At 41.6% G+C, this 19,739-nt stretch overlaps 1 protein-coding gene across 2 annotated transcripts in view; it reads left to right on the forward strand.

Annotated features, from left to right (window-relative positions):
• Positions 1-211: 211 nt before the first annotated feature.
• The window catches only part of LOC127009244 (peroxidasin-like), a 35,939-nt gene continuing 16,411 nt past the window's right edge, over positions 212-19,739 (forward strand). The window contains exons 1-12 of one of the 2 annotated variants that reach the window (XM_050882119.1): positions 212-332; positions 9,972-10,043; positions 10,634-10,705; positions 11,544-11,615; positions 14,933-15,004; positions 15,461-15,627; positions 16,172-16,286; positions 16,726-16,913; positions 18,154-18,314; positions 18,453-18,573; positions 18,923-19,084; positions 19,242-19,357. In XM_050882119.1, coding sequence (XP_050738076.1) covers positions 220-332; positions 9,972-10,043; positions 10,634-10,705; positions 11,544-11,615; positions 14,933-15,004; positions 15,461-15,627; positions 16,172-16,286; positions 16,726-16,913; positions 18,154-18,314; positions 18,453-18,573; positions 18,923-19,084; positions 19,242-19,357 — 1,431 coding nt within the window. In that variant the 5' untranslated portion in view covers positions 212-219. Of the gene's footprint in view, positions 333-9,971; positions 10,044-10,633; positions 10,706-11,543; positions 11,616-11,902; positions 11,975-14,932; positions 15,005-15,460; positions 15,628-16,171; positions 16,287-16,725; positions 16,914-18,153; positions 18,315-18,452; positions 18,574-18,922; positions 19,085-19,241; positions 19,358-19,739 lie in introns of both variants that reach the window. The other variant, XM_050882120.1, reaches the window with a different exon arrangement.

Below are 19,739 nucleotides of genomic sequence, written 5' to 3' on the forward strand. Positions count from 1 at the left end.
CTAAAAGTTCTTCTTATTACATACCAAATAAGGTTAAGGATCATAAACCATTTATTATGTGAAATGGGTAAACAAATTTCGTTTAATATTGCTAGAATAGAAATAATGAAAAAGGAATAGTAAAAGGTTTTCAAATGCAAGCGTGTATTTATTTGTCACTATGTCTTTGTTTGAGGTGTTTGAGGGAAGGTGTTTGTGAAGCCTTCGCCGCTCCACATCATGACCCTCAACTCTTTATCTTCTGTTTCTCTCCCCCCCAGAGACCTGCGATTCAACAAGATAAGGAATATCCCGCCAAACCACTTCAAGGACCTCAAACACCTCCACACCCTGTAAGTAGTGATTTTATGATGTTCTTTTGTTTTCTTTCTCTATATAAGGATTTCAAAGGGAAGGGTTCGCTGGCGTGCTTTGGGTCTTTTTTGGGTACGTATACATGCTCAGGTGTTCCGGAGATAAGGTGACCAAAACGTGATCGGATTCAGCCACCTGTGTAACCACTAAGTAGTTTCACCCTCCTCCTCCTCCTCCTCCTCCTCTTCCTCTTCCTCTTCCTCTTCCTCTTCCTCTTCCTCTTCCTCTTCCTCCTTATCCTTCCATTCCTAAAATCTGCTATTCTGAACACCATATATTTGGCAACCTACATATCTACGTTGCCACACCTTCTGCTCACCTGGATGGCCATATGCCGTTTTACCTGTTACCTGTACGCCAATCTACTACCAGAAAAACTTTACTCATAAACCGACCTATCTCCTCCCCCTTTATCTTACTCCATCTTTTTTATTTTCATTTTTCCCCACTTCTTCTCTTCCTCCCTCCCTCCTTCTCTCCCTCATTATCTATACTGACGCACCTACTCACCACTTTCTCAACTCTTAACAAACCTACATACCTGTCCGTCTGTATATCCTCCTACCTAAATTCCTTCCCCCTTGTCTATACTCTCCTATGTATACCTGTGTTTTTTTTCCTCCTCCATACTCCCGTACCTACTTATCTACCTAGCTTATCTGCGCACCTGAAAACTCACCTAAATATACCCCTATACGCACACTCCCCTTTCTGTTATCCACACATACCTACATATCCTCCTGCCTCTCACTGTCTACTGGTTCGTGTTTCCCGCATTTTAGCTGCACCCTGTCTTGTAAATCAATCTTGTCCTCATTTCCATCTCATTAAGACAAGCAAAAAAACGTTCGTAAACATAATTAGCAGAGCAAATGAAAAACACGCATTGCTCAGCTACCAACTGCAACTAAACGGTATGACAGGAACAGCTCAGAACGGCAACTACAAAGAGGTCCCACCATGGCTCTCCTTTCCTCCCCTCTCCATGCACCCACCATAACCCTCCTTCCCATACTTCCTCTCTCCACCTACCATGGCCCCACTTTCCCTATTTCCTCCCCCTCTCCACATACCACGGCTTTCCTCCCCCCCCCCTTCCTTCCCTCTCCAAATGCAGGTTACGGTCACAAATTTAGATGCAAACGAGGTAATACGTTAACCACGACAGGGTTCACTCTGATGTCAATGGAAGTAGGGTCCACAGCCAGCCCTCCCCTCCGTCTCGGCACGTAGCGGGAACGGTGCTGTGGTGAGTATCTTGAAAGCATGTCATTTAAACTCCTGACGCGCTGCAAATGTTTTTCATACTCGACATCGAACTCGTGGCGTCTGCTGTCCACCGCGCTTCCTTGGTAGTCGAGGTTCCACAGCATGTCTCCTCAAGGCCCGGGAGGTGATAAGTGTCTGGAGTGAATGTGTGTCATTTCAACCGTGTGGCGTGCTGCAAATTTATCTCACAATCAAACACGATGACTTCGATAAACTGAGTTCCCTTGGTTGTCCGGGTCCAGCAGCATGTCTCCTTAGTGCCCGGGCAGCCACTGGGTCATGTAAGTTTAGGGTACGCAAGAAAAGGGAAATGGGAAAGGGGCTCAGACTGATATGTTCATTGCGTGAATAAAAGAGATCTATAAACTTGTGTGATGGATTCCTAGATGGTAAATGTGATTGCCTGAAGATGTTTGTTTTTAAATTGTAATGTTAATTGCGAAACAAATTGATTTAAAATAGTTTCTTGAATCCCTTGAAAACGAAGAGCGTCCCAGAGTGTTCCTGAGAGACAGCGTGACTAATATAAATGCCATAAATTGGCAGTGGAAAAAGTCTATCCATTTTAACCCCAAGTCTGCGTAAATCATTTTGTGCTTATCTCGATTCGTAATACACCTCATTATTCTTACTGATGGAAGCCTCAGGAAAATTATTGCAAGTAAAGCTGGCGGGAGCTGGGGGTTAATAAGCACAAGGCTACGAAAATAATATATAGTAGAAAAAAAAAGAATGGCTGAAGGAAAGGATGGAAATTCTCTCATGATGCATTTGATTGAAATAGCACCACCACCACCACCACCACCACCACCACCACCACCAACAACAACAACAACAACAACAACAACAATAGCAATGACAACAAGAACAGTGATTACATTAGTCATCATTTATGAGTTATGATAATAATAATAGTAATGATAATGATAATAATAATAATAATAATAATAATAATAATAATAATAATAATAATAATAATAATAATAATAATAATAATAATAATAATAATGATAACAATGTAACAGTATCAGAAAGCAAAATAAGATGACTAAAAATCTTATATGGTCACTTTGATCATATCCGGCATGAAGGTAAAGCTTTGAAGTCTTTTTGCATTTTTTCTACGAATCTTCTGGCATTGGATTACTTGTCTTTTTTTTCTCATCTCCACCAAAGAGGCCGGCTCGCCTCTTCCCTCCTCTCTGCGGCATGAAAGAGTCTGAGAAAAACATAATCATGGACCAGTCGAGCTAATTAATGGACGAGAGGCACAGAGTTATAAGACGTAATGGGATTTCATTATATATTTTTGAGCTCACCCGCTCCCCGCTGATGTCAAACAAGGCGACGGTCCCATGCTTCCAGGGCACCCGGCCTCCACGAGCGTCCCGCAGTGCTCTTGTGGAAATGTTGAAATTGTCTAGTCAAGGATTATACAGGAAGCTGAGAAGCCGGTCCCAATAATTTGTTCTTTGTGAGTGTGAGTTAATTTAATATGAGATTCACGCAAATTCTCTTGTGATGGCTTTCAAAACGTGAAGCGATATTTTTCATGAAAAAGTTTAGGCATGCATCTGTTTTTCCTGCTAGCCCTAGTTAACTATTCGTCAACATTTCGCTCCTACGATTTAAGGGGTCTGGCAACTTTTTACCTGAAAAATATTAGAAAAATTATTGATATATTAATAAATAACATGTAGTATACGTAATATACTAAGGATCTACGAGCCCGTGGCTTACAGAATAAAGCATGGTTTCTGTGGTATGTACGTATATCTCTCCGTGACATTCTCCCTGGCAATGTTTTGCAACAAAAACATTAAAGTAAATTGAAGTCGAGGGCTTATGCAAGCAGCTTTGGGTGCGGGGCGTGCAAGCACTCTGTGTGTGCACGCTCTGTGTAAACTGTTCGTGCATATTTCTCGGTGACACTTTCGAAAAGTATACGACAACGTTTTTGCCTGACCTTTAACCCTGAGGTCAGCCAGGTAACCCCCGCCCCCCGCTCGCAGACCCGGCGGCGCGGACAGCCAGGGCTCGGCGCTTCACGCTCGTGATCATATTTAGTAAATAAGCCGCCATTATCAACCCTTGAACCAGTTCCCAACATTCCACTGCTCGGCTGTTATTTTTATAAAGGAAAACCGCACAAGAGAGGTGAAGATAAGCAGTTGTTTCATAGTAAGAAAATGTGCAATTATATTTTTCTGTTCTCCCATGAGTTGCTATATATATATATATATATATATATATATATATATATATATATATATATATATATATATATATATATATATATATATATATATATATATATATATATATATATATATATATATATATATATATATATATATATATATATATATAATTATGTGCGTGCCTTGGTGATTCAGGAATGAACGGAAGGTGTTGCGTCAGTGGGTATGTAAGGACGAGCCATAAACAACTCAAGTCGTCTTAATGAGGCAGTTCTTCTTGTCATTCATATCGCGATGAAGCCGTTTGAGGCTAGTAATTACCGCTTGACCGTCTTGGCAATTAGTTTTTACTGTCCACCACTGCCGCTAAAAGGTCTTCACAACAGTCTCATCTGAAGTGCAAAAGCTTCTTGTTTTACTATAGTAATATTCGTCATAATTTCCCGACTGATAAGTAACACAGCTGCGGAAGTCTGAGTCAGCCTCGGTACATCAGAGGACAGCCTTGCACGGGAGGCAACTGTCTGAACCTCATGAACCATCTTGTGCAGCTAACCTTTCCTTCTTTATCTTCCTCGACGTTACACACACACACACACACACACACACACACACACACACACACACACACACACACACACACGATCTGCCGCGAGTTACAAAAAAAACACATGACCGTGAATGAAGGCAGCGGGCGGGCAGCGGCGGCGGCGGTGCTCAAGAGGCTCACTCAGATCCTTGTTGTTGAGCGGCGGCCGAGGGCGTGGCTCCGCTAGTTCCTTCACCCACCTTTCATCTCCAAGGCGGCCGAGGAGGCTTATTTCAGATGCCCCGCTTGATAACACTAATTGCTCGCTTAACCAGATGTCTTCCCTTTTTGGGGTTGCATCACAGATCATGAATATTCAAGAACGAAAGAAAGGTTAAGTTACGGTGCTTCCCTCGGCGAAGGTCACACACCAGACGGATGAGGCGATGAACTCTGGTTTCTGTGACGAAGCCCGGGCGTCTTGGTATCCCATGACAGGCAGTGAATGATAAGACACCTTTGCTACGTGCTGAGCGGCCTCGTGGTGGTGGCTGGAGGCGAGGTAACGAGTGCTCGCCTAACAAGTTTCAACGTTTATGGTGCAGTGTGTGAGTGAAGGCGGTGCTCCAAGCTACACCGCGGCCATTACCGGCGACACGTGGGGTGAAAGGAAACGTTTTATTGCTGTTGCTGTGGTGATGAGTGAGAAGCAGTGTGTGTGTGTGTGTGTGTGTGTGTGTGCGCGCCGCCACTAAGAGGTGATTACGTCAAGTGCTTGAGAGCTCTGGTAGTGTGCACTTTGAGGTCGCTGTCTTTTTTTATTTTTTTTATTTTCGTGTGTGTAGGTTTTCGTGTGTGTGTGACTTTGTGTGCTTTTAATAAAACCCCAGACAAAGTATTGGGTAATGATGATAATAATAATAATAATAATAATAATAATAATAATAATAATAATAATAATGATGATTCAAATAAAGATATGAAGTCAGCCTGGGCAGTGTGGGCAAATGTGGATGCTAATGTGATGGTGATGGTGGGGGTGGGGGTGGTAGTGGTAGTGGTGGTGATGGAGGTGGGGATGATGGAAGTGGTGGTGGTGGTGGTGGGCGGGGTTGTGTTCCCACGTAGCCGAGGCGGGGAGGCAGATCAGGGTAGGACAGGGCAGCTGAAGATAGGGCATGTAGGGTTGGACATTGGGGGAAGGGGGGGGGCAAGTTAATGAAGGTGGCAGGGCGGCCGAACCGTGAGTAAGGAGAGGAAGGGCTGAGTTGGCAGGATCAAGGAGGGAAAATTACTGAGAAGCAACACCAAAGGCCTTCATAACACCCTCCGCACGGCGCCTCGTACGGTTAGAAAGGAAACCAACTTTTTATAACTTTCTTCCTCTCCCCTGACCCGTGACTTCCCCCCCATGAGGAGGGGAGCTATTCGGTAAGCGAGACAGTCCTCCGCAGCACATGACACTCCTAACAACGTCTCCCAGACCCTGTACACTTGTAAAGGAAGCTATTTTTTTAAGTAAACTGGATTCAACCATGTTTTTTCTTCTCGACCTCTCCAGACAGCGAAGTCCAATGACATGTCCGCTATGATCCCTTTGCAGATGAATCAGCAATAAACTATTCATCCTAAGACTGTACATTTATGAAGTTATTGTCGCATCATGAATGTAAAAGACAAGAGTAAACGTAATTGTATTCAAACCATGGAGGTAATAAGGATTCAAACCATCTGTAAGAAACAACAAAAATGAGCTTATATCAATCGCTCACTAGATGAGAGGTGCGTGCTGTTCTCTGACGACACGGAGGACGTTAATGATCCCAGAAGAAAGCGAGGAAAAGGGACATGATGAATTGCTGTTCCTAGCAGACTGTAGCGAATTAAGATAAAGGATGTGGGCTCGGCCGTCGCGCTGAATGGCCCCCCGCCAAGCCTGCTGCCGGCGGAGGCGCGACCCACAAGGCCCGGCACGCAAAGGACGGAGGCGCGGCTTGTGTTCACGTTAGAGCCCAAGGGTAGCGAACAGCGATTAGCCGATAATTAGATTACTAACCTCTTTAACTGCCAAGTCTGTACAGCAAAGTAAGACTGACCATATTTCATGACTCTCCACACAAAAAACGAGAAGATATACAAAGGAATAATAAAGATGCTGAGTTTGCATCCACCACGGAGACTGTAAAAAGTCGATGGATTCGTATTCAGATTATATGTATGGCCAGCACGTCTAAATAAGGCACTGAATATCTGGTCGGGAGATATGGAAGAAATAAAGATTTCAAGCTGAAGAAAAATACACACCTTGTGATACCTATATAAGGCAACAGTCCGTGGGGGACAAGACGTACAGGCCATCGCTTAACGTAAAGGTTAGATAAACACAAGGGCGAGAGGGCGTGGGTGTGGGCAAACGGAGGCTGACATGTGTGGGCCAGAAGTCCTTATAAAGTTATCCATTTTCTTTTTCGTTCATTCTTTTTCACCCACGACATAGATATGCATAAATTCTTTGAAAATATTTGGTTTTTATTCTCACGCAGATTAAAGGAAATACATGACCCGCGGAGAAGCTGGAGAACTTGCCTTGCGGGAAAAAAAATGTGTGTAATCGAGAAGGAAGTATCAAGGCCACTGAAGGTCTTATCGAGATCACTAATGTGCCGTCCGGCCCAAATTGGGAGGCGGGTTCATGCTCTGGGATCAGGGGTGTGCAAGGTTTGCCTTCGTCAGCCGGGCGAGGTCAGGGGGTCACGAGGTCTCCTGTTAGAGACAGCGCACTGGGGATGTTATATCATACATGGGCAGACGTGACCTACACCACCCGTCCGCCCAGACCCCACCCAGCCCGGCCACTCAGCGTTCATGGGTGATTGCCTATATGTTGCTGTTTTTTCGTTTGCCGGTTTATTTTCTTTCGGTACCTTTCTTAGTAATTGCTAGACATCGAGTAAGTGCCAGCGAAGAAACAGTGTGTACCTGAAGATAAAGAAAAATATAACAGTTCTTGGGACCTTGAATATTTTATTAACGATAAAATGTTCCAGGAAAACAGGTCCCAGATGCAGGTATCCCAAATTAGGCGAACTAATTACCGAGGGGCTGTGGTGACCCTGGCGGCGGCACTATACAAGTGAAGAGAATGGCAAAAAGTCTTGTCTCACAGATTTAGCAGCAAAAGATGGGTGTACATTTAGCGGTTCGTACAGTTGTATAATTTTTCTTCTGTTACATTAACTGCTGCCTACGAGACTGTTTTTATGCGCCAAGCCGACATCATTATCTCTCCTCTATCGTTCCCGAAAAACATTAATGCTCATTAAACGAATATATGACTAGCCAAAATGTTGAGCGTCAAGGGATTATTCTAATTTAGATTAAATTCGTTCTGCCCAATTATCCTTGGGCTGATGTTCTATCAACACACACACACACACACACACACACACACACACACACACACACACACACACACACACACACACTCACGTTTACTCCGGTATTTATAAGAGAACGGGAACATAAGTCGAAAGGACGTTTAAGGAAAAATCATGTTTTAATTGGATCCTTAAATCTGTGTTCAGATCCTATCTCGTGTAGGAAAACTCAAAACTCTTAATTATTTTATTTGTTCTGTGAATATAATTTTCCTTGCCCTCCTAATTAAATGATATTCTACTCTACTCATATACTGTAGGAGGAGGAGGTGGGGGGGGAGGAGTTTAGGTTCAGATCCTCGAGGTGATGTCTGAATGGTAAAAATATGATTACTAAGGAATAATAGTGATGCTGAGTTTGCATTCGCTAATGAGATTGTAAAAAGTCGAAGGATTTGTATTAAGATTATGTGGATGGACAACAATGTGTAAATAAGTCACTCCGTATCCGGCTGGGAGGGTCCGTCCAGTTGTATAACCTGTTGCTTCTTCAGGCTCTTGCCCCAGAGTTTGCCGAGCGTCAGGCCCCCGCCGCGCGTCACCCTCCCAGCCGTCGCCTCCACCTCGCCATGTTATCACAGCTCATCCCGTGAGAGTATCGAGCCTCGACACTCCTAATTTTTGTCCCCCTGTGTTGGCCCTCGACCCTGGTAAGGTTAGCCAAACATCACCCGAGAAGGCGGCTCGTGTTGACTTGATCTCTGACTGGAACGTCTGGTGACCGCTCTTTCCGTACATGTGCTGCAAGGTGGCGCTTTTTCTAGTGACATGGAGGAAAGGAAAAAGACAGTAAACCGGACTTTTAATCTGATTAACTCGCGTGAAGCACCGGAACATGATATAACTTATAGAATGTTTTGTAAGTATGAAAAGTTTACGGTCCTGTATGTGTGATGTAAAAGAAAAAAATAATTCTAATGACGCAAGAAATCAAGGAGAGGTGATGGCGTATAGGACGTTTGGCAATGATATTCGTCCGTGGAGGATGTAACAATGGTTTCTTGAATCTCGACCCAGTCCTTGTTTTACGAACGTGAACTCCTGCAGCCCTTTACTATATGTGTGTGGTAATAAATGTCTCATTCTCGTGATGTGAGAAGTCAGGGAATCTAAGGAAGATGGTGCGGATAGCTTTTGTTCATGAAAACTTAGGCACTGCAAAGTTTTTTCTTTTATGAGTGAGATGAAGCGAGTCAACTATCGGATCTTCGGGAGCGACAGCGAGCGATAGAGAGCGTCGTCCTGCGATCATGTGACCAGCGGGAGAATTATCGTCACCTTGCATGTCACCCATTCACCCTTCACTCCTATCCTCTTCCATCCTCGCGGCCCGACAGCTGTCACCCTCACTCGTGGGTCGGGACAGATTTCAGTTGGCCTTGTGATACTGTCAGGGCGTGACGCCTGGCTGGGACACCCTCTCGCCAGCTCCACTGATATGACCTCCTCCTTGCCGAGTTTGGTATAAAATTACGTATAGGTCCTTAGAGGAAACGCTAGTATAAGGCTGATACATATAAGGAAAGAGAGGAGCAGTTCAGTAACACAAGCGTAACTGGTAGTAATCATTGGAAGGGGGAATATATACAGTTAACAAGTTAAAAAGAACAATCTGCATGAGAATAGTTATAAAAGATGGAAAAAAAATGTTACTGCTAAGCGTAAGGGGCAGAAGACAGTCAGGAAGAGGAGGGAAGCTGATGAAGAATAGAAAGAAAATATTTTGACCACTCTGCCCAAAAAGCTGTCCAGGTGAAGGTCCCGTGGTCACCTCAGCTTTGCGAGTGTGTAATTTTTTTCTACACTAGAGGAAGCAGTTCAAGGGCAAAAAAAAGAAGAAAAAAAAAGCCCGCTACTCACTGCTCCTACAAAGCGTCCAGAGGAGTGGCTGAAAGATAGGTCAATTTCGGGAGGAGAGGTGTCCTGATGGTATTGCGTGCATCTGTTACTGATAAAGGGACCATAAACATTATTTTGAGTTTGGGTTTTAGATGGCTTTATTTAAAATTATTATTATTATTATTATTATTATCATCATCATCATTATTACCATCTTTATCATCATTATCCCCATCATCATCATCATCATCAGGATCAGCATCCATCACCATCACCAGCATCATCCATCATACCATTATCTCCACCCCTCGTAACCTTCCTTTTCTTTCCCTTCCGTCCCAGGCTGCTCAACAACAACCACATCATGCGGCTGCAGAACATGTCCTTCACAGGCCTCGAGTCTCTTCGTTACCTGTGAGTATGAACTGCATGTGGCTTTTCCGTGTGTCCTTTCTGTTGCAATGTTCCGCTCGGCCTTTCACTCCTGCAGCACTATCAGACACAGCATCATTCGCTCTCAGTATTAACAAATAATCTTTACAATCATCATGAAATGGCAAAAAAAAGAAAAAGTCATTAATTAAAGAAATCGCTCATCATTGTAAACTTGTTGAATTCTAGAACATATAATTTATTCTTCAGCGGAGATATAATACGTGAATTTCATGAATCTGATTGTAAATGATGTAAATGATCGCGGTTGTTTCAGGATAAAATCAATAGGTGATGGCGGGTATAAATGGAACTCCACAGCTATGATAGACACGGATTTTGTTTCCTCTTTATTCAAGCTCAAAACCTTCTCGTCTGACAACCATCTGTCTACTAAGGATCTACGTCTTTTCTTGCTACAGCCATTTCACTTCTAAAGAATCTAAGTCTTCTCATGTATACAGACACCTTTCTTTACTAATAAGGATCTTAGACTCTTATGTTACAGTCACCTTTTCACTTAGGATCCAAGTCTTTGCTCTTGCTACAAACTCCTTTTCTCGCCCCTACAGATACCTTTATAAGAACAGGATACGAACCATCGAGAAGGGAGTCTTCAAAAACCTCAGGAACTTGGAACAGCTGTAAGTATATGCACCTTGGGCCATGTGTGGTAACTCTAGATATTTTGTCGCGAAAGAAAAGTAATTGATATGAATACTAAAAATCCAATCTTATTTAAAAGTTCTTTTGTCGAGTTACCAGCGTCTCACATTTTTTTTCCATGTCTTTTGTTCACAGTTTTTGGACAAATTGAAATAACTATTCCGATTTCTTATACAGCACGATTTGGTTGACGGATCGAAGTGATATTAATGGTATATGGGTCACATATATGCTATTGATAAGGATTTCGAAACATTTTATATATATGATAATCCAGCAAAATATTAATGTTTACACCTCCACGTTTGGCTACCGACGTGGTCACCTGCTCAGTGCTCACGTAACTACACACTCATTAGTCTAGGGTCATCAAGCGCCAGGTTAGCCAAGCCTAAACTAGTCCCATTATAAAAAGCACAAACCTTTCAAACATCACACTGTTCAAAAGGAAGAAAAGAACAAATCGATTAAGACAAGTTATGAAAAACTCTCAGTTTCATTTGAATTTCAAGATTCAAGACCTTAATTATCATATTTTCCGCCATGAACCTCATTACATTTCATTCTCCTTGATCCTTTCGCATCACCCGGAAGCAGTTCACGGATCTGACATCACACAAAGGGACAAGATAACACACACACAGACACACACACAGACACACACACACTATTTAGTACATACGACAACAGTTCACAGTAGTTCTTCATTGCCACCACCGAAGCCTCGTCAGCACCACCCACCACCACCACCACCACCACCACGGCCACAACTCCCCCTCCCCTCACGTCACGCTGCACACTCCCATGTCATTGCAGGTACCTTCATTTCAACGACCTTGCAACATTCGAGGCCAACACCTTCTCCAATTTGACCAGTCTCCAGCGGTTGTGAGTACTCATGCCCGTGGCCCGAAGAGTTCACGGTGAAGCCACTCTGTTGGTCTCTTGGTCTGCTGCGTGATAGGGAAGTCTACTACGATTCACTAACTTTAATAATTCACAATGCAAAGTGACTGTGATTAAGGATTCCGTACCCCACCCTCTTTTATTCTCGCTTCTCATGATCGTGTAAGTGTCTTGGTTTCCGTATCATGCAACAGACGAAAGAGTTTAGGTTTAAGGTTTATAGGCGGTAAGAGATTGGTCTGTCTAATGCGTAACTGCCTGTTTTGCAGATACCTTCATTTCAACAAGATTGTCAAATTATCAACCGATGTATTCTCCAGTTTGAATAGGTTGCAGAGGCTGTAAGTAAAGACCCTCGGAAGAAAAGTTCACTGGATGACAATAATAGCACGTGCCCAGTCTTCTTTCACGACTTGATCTGGAATGGTTCAGCACCGTTTTTTTCTTTCCTCGTAGCCGCTGCAGTACTAGAGGTTGATGTAAATAGTCTGCCATTTTCCTGAGTAAGGGGGACTTACTGTATATAGCAACTTTCTTTTTTATCCTTCGATTCATGGCAGCAATAGTTTTCCTGCATTGTTTATTTCTCCTCCTCCTCCGCCTCCCCTTCTCCTCCTCCGTCTCTTTGCGTCTTGTGCATGGTAGTGGCTTGGTCCGGGAGCTACGGTTCTTGTAACAGGGTCAGGGAGTTCACTTGCCGCGTGTTCGGGTCTGCCCTTCCTTCCTCCACGACCCTGCTGCTCTCCTTGTAAGATAATCAAAGTCTACACAGATAACCTCTATACTTACGAATATTACTGTTCTTTAGATATACAGTAGTCATAAGATTATTGGTTTGGGGTGGCAGCCCATCCAGGGCACACTGATGGCTCAGTGACGGGCCACTACCAGCCCCGGTACTTCTACTACTATAATGATACTACTACTCTTGAACTGTAAAAGCGTTGTTATTGTTTTATTTTTCTAAGTTATATTCAACAGATATAATAAATATTGCTGCCCAGGTGTATCTTATGCTATTATCAAATAACCAGGTGGATAGGTATCCAGGTGTATAAACAGTCACCCATACAGCTCGTGGCTTGAGCAAGTCGATGGATCCTGCCATGAGGGAAGGCTGCCCGGGATGGGGAGGAGGGACCCTGGGATTGGCGTTATATATAGATTGGATGAATCCTCGTGTCCCCTTGCATATGAAGTGATTAACCACTCATAGATAACAGAAGCTTTTCATTATTCTCTTAAGGATTTTTCTTCAAATCTGCCAAGGACATTATAGATAAAGTAAATATACACATCAGCAGATTATTATTTTTAATTTTAATTTGTGTCATTGTGGCAACTGGCACTTCTTGAAACACATGAAAATTTGATTTATTAGGAATAAATATCTTTCCTCAGCAACCCACCCGAGATTCGAACCTGGGCCCTCGAAACAGAGAGTGAACACTGGTGTTGAGACAAAGGGGTAGCTACCCATGCATCAAGATTCAAGGCCTTCAAAGACATCTCGGGACATTACATTTAAATTTTCAATTTTATGTATATCCAAGTGTATGTGTGTGTGTGTGTGTGTGTTTTCCTAGGTGTGGTATATGGGAAAAAGAGCGACACTCATTGGGTCACGTCTCGAGGCTCAACTGATCAAACTTTTCTAAACTTATTTGTTGTGGGATTGAACAACTTCTTTTTCCAGGTTATTCAACAGTCTAATGCATCTATTGGGAAGGCTCTATTTCTTGATAGTATATCCAAATATCTCATCTTTTTCAGCTTCCTTTCAAGTCTTTTAGTTGCTCCCCAGTCCCATACAAACAGATCTTCCCTATCAATTCTTTCTTCTCTCTTTTATCAGATTAATCATTGCTATCATGTCACTTTTCTTTCCCTTCATTAAAGAATGGCAGCCCCAACTTTAACAATATTTCAGGATAGCTATATACGTGAAATCTGCCAAGCTGTGGATGATCATAATCAGTACTCTTTGTGTTCTCTCAGTCGTTTTTTTTATTTTCTGTAGAGGCAATACAAGTACTGGATCAATACCACTACCAGTTTCTTCTTCATCTTCATCCATGTAAAGAAATGGTATTTTTATGTTTGTTAACAGCTGCTACGACTCTGACAATCTTACTCATGAGTTTATCAGGTGACAAATAACCCCAGACTAACACTGCCAGGTCCTCTTCTTAGCCTGTGTGATATTATTGTTTACTATTGGAAGAGTTCAGTCACACTCCTTGGGTAACCATTTCCAATAACTTGCATTTATTGCATTAAATTTAATTTCTCATTTCTGGCTCAATTTCAGTTCCCTTCATCTTCTATTTTTCTCATTATCTTGGGATCATCTGCAAACAGACATATATTTGTTCATTCCTTTCACTGTGCCATTTACATAAATCAACAACATCATGGGTGCCAGTACCAAACACTGCAGCACTCCTGTTATTACTTCCCTCCACCTGGACATTACCCTTTATTATCGTCCTCGTCTGTCAGTCTCTCAGGAAGTCTCATCCACCCCAGAAGGCTCCCCTTTAGTCCTCCTTTATGCTCCAACTTTCACATTAGTTGCTTGTGTGATACCTTGTCAAATGTTTTCTCCAGATCGAAGTGTCCACAATCCACCCAACTTTCTTCTGCAATGCTTTTTTAGCCCATGAATAGAAATGACACAACATTGATCTTCTGAATCAAAATTGTCTGTCTGCTAAAACACCCAGTCTCTTCCAGATATTCTCTCCCTCTGTCTTTCATAGTCTCTTACACACTTCAGCAACACTTGTCAGTAACACTGAGATTTTTTCCCAATTTTTTCCTTTGTTTGTTTGTACCACACCGGCCCTCTTCCACACCCGTGGCACAAACTCTTCTCTTGGTAAACATGCTGTTATAAGTACTATGAATCTTATATTTCAATTGGTCCCTGCATTCATTTAGTATCCAATTAGATATACTACCATCAGCCTTTCTTACATCCTGAGCCTCCAGGTTTAAGGCTTTCTTGCACTTCCACTTTAATATTCTTTAGCACAGAGTTTCTAGTCACTCCCTTCCATTGTATAGGAAATCATATTCCTTGGAAAAACTGATAATTATCTTTCATTCACTATTTCAGCTGGCAATGCTGCATCTTCATAGATCCTTCCCTCTGTTTTCATTTTGCTCAGAAGTCTCTATTTCATTGGTACTATATGACAGTTAAGAACTGAAAACATAAAGTGTATGTAGTAATCTTAAGACTATCATTACAAGTGCTTGAGTTTTATGATGTTGACTATTCCTTCCATTTTCAGATTTTTACACAACAACCGTCTTCAAAGAGTACCAAGAGGCGCCTTCTCCAACCTGCACGCCCTCAGGAGGCTGTGAGTATTCCTGCAGGCCTGGCACTGTGGGTCATGAAAACAGTACTTTGTGAAGACCAACAAACACATTTAGGCGAAAGATGTGACTAATGATTATTGTAGGGCATAGAAGACATAAAGGACGGAAGTTTCAAAGGCAATGCTAATAAGTATGAGTAGTATAATTACCTAGTTCATACACCACCACCATACCCTTTACATCATCATCACCACCATCATCACCACCTTATCTATCTCTTCATCATCACCACTACACAGCATCACCTTATCCCCTCCTCATCACCACCATCATCACCACTACAGTACATCACCTTTCCCCTCATATCACCACCTCTCATCACATTCATGCACTTATATAAAGCCCTTTGATGGTTGCCAGATAAAAAAGGAAAATTAAAAATACTTACAGCTATTCAAGATTTTACTTTTATAACTTGTCTCATTTATGGCCAACAGGCGGCTGGACTCCAATGCCCTGGTGTGTGATTGCCGGCTGATGTGGCTGGCTCAGATGGTGAAGGAGAAGCAGCACACCACACAGGTAGCTGCCACGTGCCACTTCCCGTCAGACCTCCAAGGGAAGAGCCTCACGTCACTCACTGATTCCGAATTCCAATGTCGAGGTGAGTTAAAAAACCACTCAGGTATTCTTGATTTCTAGTTTTAATACTCACTATGTTGTCACTCAGGTATTCTTCATTTTTAGTCAGGTATTCACTATGTTGTCTGCTTTATTGTTGTTTTATGAAAGTCGTGCTATCATTACTAAATATATTCTAACACTACAGCCTCACCACACATAGTAAACATAATAATAACAGTATCGAGGTGTGTTGCTGCAGTTGGGGGGAGTGTCTATTACCAAGGTCTCCAAGTGCCAGACATGCTGTAGGCGAGCCAAGTAAATAGTGTTCAAAAGTTGTGAATGTGAGTTCAGGAATTCATAATGGTTGACTGCATTTAGCTAGAGTATTCTACTTTTAACCATTGTCCACTTTTTATTACAGTTTCTAGAAAAAATAGTATAACAGAGATGCATTCAAGTTTGTATAATTTACCTAATGAACATCATCTCATATCCATGTGTTGCAAAATGTTCTGTATTACACCAGTTTTTATTTGTAACATTCGTAACCTTTCCTGCCTTACCCAAGCTTCATACCCCAGGCACCCCACAAATCAGAGAAGGCCCAACGGATGTGGACGTCAGGTTTGGAGGCACTGCATATTTCACCTGCAAGGTTGAGGGCGACCCTGAGCCAGAGGTGATTTGGTTACACAAGTGAGTGACATTAAGTGTCAGTTTTAGTCTTCTGGAGACTCTTAAGTGGAAGTGTCATGGAGGCCTCTAATGCACTCCCTCGTTTTTCATTTGCAAAGACTTTGTCACATTGTGTTAATCAATATTATTCTTTTTTCAGTAATGCATAATTAGTCAAGGATCCCTATAGATAAAGGGGCCCAAAACTGTTACTTAAAACCTGTCTTTGATATAAGGTTTCATTTCAGATTATAGCAACATTTAAGTTATTTTGAAATTAAGTTGTAAAAGTTATATGGAAAATAAGCCATATAGGATATATATATATATATATATATATATATATATATATATATATATATATATATATATATATATATATATATATATATATATATATATATATATATATATAAATGTGTGTGTGTGTTACTTTACTGACCTGAGGATTACCATACAGCAATGAGGTGATCAATGACGACTCAAGGTACAGCATCCTCACTGATGGGACGCTAATGATTGAGAACGCTCAGGATGATGACGTTGGTTACTACGAGTGTGTGGCCTCCAACCAGATGGGAGAAGTGAAATCTCGCAAGGCCAAGATGGTATCTGAGGAACAGCAAGATGAGGCCATTAATGAGGCTGGTATGTTGCTGAATTGATATCATGCTAAAATGAGGTGTGCTTTCAGAGAAATAATCAATTTTGTACTGGATAAAGTTTAATATTAGAAATACATGCTACATATATTGCTTGATGCAGCCAATCAGAGGCCACAGTGCTCTTGCTCAGCCAGTCAGGGACCAGGAGGGACTCTGTCTTCCACCTGCTGCACACTTGTTGGTTTAATCATTTTATTGTATTATTTTACAATTTTTTGTGTATGTGTTTTAGTTTTATGTTGACTGGCTTGCCTCACATCATCATAGATAGGAGGATTATTATTCAGCAAATTTGATTTGTTACAATTAATGTTACACAGCTGCTTGTACTGGTTCTGGAGGTGGTGGTGGTGGTGGTGGTGGTGGTGGTGTCTCACGTCTGCTTTCAATGGGTTCTGCATGTCAACACACAGGTGGCAACATTAGCCATAGATTGTGATTGAAAGCAGAGAGGCAAACATTGGTATTTATACCTGCATTTCATTTTTTCTTACAATGCATTTTATTTCTTCCTACAACACAGTCACAAATGGGAGTTGAGGAGCGTCATTGCCTTTCCTAAACCATGCTGCATCTAGTCTCCCTGACTGTGTGCTTCCAGAGTCTGACAGGCTGAGCACCCTGACTGACTTCTCCAAACTCTCACCAGTCCAAAACTGACACTTGCTATCTGTGTTAGCCCACTTGGTACACCCTTTTACTGTCTAGAGGGTTCTCATGAGCTCTACCCATGAAGAGTGTAGACAACCCAAGAATTAAGTGCAAGATAAGGACAGATCACACAGCAGCTCACCAGAACCAGTACAAGCAGTGGCATAACAATAAGATATTCAAATAGGGTTGATGTTGTGTCCCATATTCAGGACCTCATGCTCAATAGAAAATCTTAAATGAATGTGTCAAATTGACAGTCATCCATGCAATTTGGTTGGATGTAAATAGTGCTAGTGTGGTGATAGTTGCATGGTCACATGCTAATAACCTTTTTGTTATATTTATGGTGATATGTAGATAACCTTTTTGATATTTTCTTGGTTGGATGCAAATTCCACTTGATTGTTTTTCATTGTTCAGCTTCTATATAAATAGTATTGTATCATATTTGAGTGCACTCATGTACATATTGCATTATTCATTCACAAATACACAGGTGATTTCATTTGCAAATGGACCTCGTGACTGAATAGTTGACAATCTCTAGCATAATCAGATCTTTACATTAGTTACAGGCTCGACAAAGCCTCGTTTTCTCCAGCTGCCAAGGAACGTTAACGTGACAGAAGGCGATCCAGTTGAAATACCATGTGAAGCCTCGGGAATCCCAAAGCCCGATATTGTGTGGACCAAGAATGATAACCCAGTCGTTCAAGGCCCAAGAGTTCAGGTTGGTTTCCATCTTGAACATGTACTGAGATATCAATTTAAGTGGAAAAGAAATAATTAAATCACTGTATATTATTATCTGAATAGTACAAGCTGCTGAATAGTTGTCTGGAATCATTAGCTGGTAATATTCTTTCAGGTGTCAAATCGAGGTTCACTTTCGATTTCTATAAGTGAGCGTCTGGACTCTGGAAGTTACAGGTGTACTGCTGCCAATTACCTGGGGAGAATTGCTGCCACTTCCATAATCAGAGTGTTTGGTAAATATGAGCTTCAAAACAGCAGTGCATAATATTGTTGGATCAGAATTTACATCAGACTATACACTTAATTATTTGTTTATCTTTTTTTTTCCCCTGTGACTCCTATATAAAACAATTTCTTTACACATTTTCTTGCTTATGTGATGCCATGATATCATGTACGTACCATGTTATCTTAAATGACTCATTTTAAGTGTCTTTAACCATCCTGTGCCTGTTTTGATGAACTACACAAACAATTTGATGTTTTATATTATTTTTATAGTAAAGGCGAGACCTGATCCTGCGCAACACAGCCATATCAAGTTAATTCAGTCAAAGTTATGAGTCACAATTTCTTTTCCAGTTGCACCCAGGCTAAGAGTGGAACCAGATGACAAATACGTCAGTCCTGGCTCCACCGTCCAGTTTACCTGTGAGGCTGATGGTGTGCCTCAGCCCATCATCACCTGGTACAAGGATGGACAGCCGATCTTTCCTTTTGGGGGACTAACACTTTCACTGCATGGTGAGTCATGAAATGAGACAGTGTTTTCCATGCCCATGATATGATATTAAATAGGTTATAATTACATGCATAAAATATACTCATTAATTTGATAGAAAGATATGTAACTATTATGGTATTTTATTAACTTTGCTTTCATCATGACTTTCTTTCTCAGGAATCACTCTGGGTGTGCCACAAGTGAGGCCTTCAGATGAGGGAGAGTACACCTGTAGGGCTCAAAATGCCGCTGGGACAGTAGAAGCCTCGGCAGTACTGTATGTTCGGGACAGGGTAAAAGAATTGCATCACCTGTTTGGTTATCTTGTAATATTGTCACATGTACACTGATTGCACGCCTCTCCATGATCTACAAATCTTTCTTAAATCCAATGCAAATCGTATGTGTTAAGACCAGTACGTATAACCATTAGTATACACTTGAACCATGAGATGATATTATATGTACCATAAGTTTTCATCCCAAAAATGTTTCATTGTCATTAGTTACATGGTCATTATGGAAAGGAAGAATGTTTATTTTTTTTCAGTATCAGATATATACCACAAATGGAGCTCTGAAATGTTGAGCCCCATTTTCAAATATCACTTTAATCTTACCAAATAATTCTTACACCAGTGTAGCTTGATGAAAGTTTACAGAAAAAACATAAAA

This window comes from Eriocheir sinensis, chromosome 40 (assembly GCF_024679095.1).
Source record: "Eriocheir sinensis breed Jianghai 21 chromosome 40, ASM2467909v1, whole genome shotgun sequence".
In the NCBI taxonomy this organism is placed as follows: Eukaryota; Metazoa; Arthropoda; class Malacostraca; order Decapoda; family Varunidae; genus Eriocheir; species Eriocheir sinensis.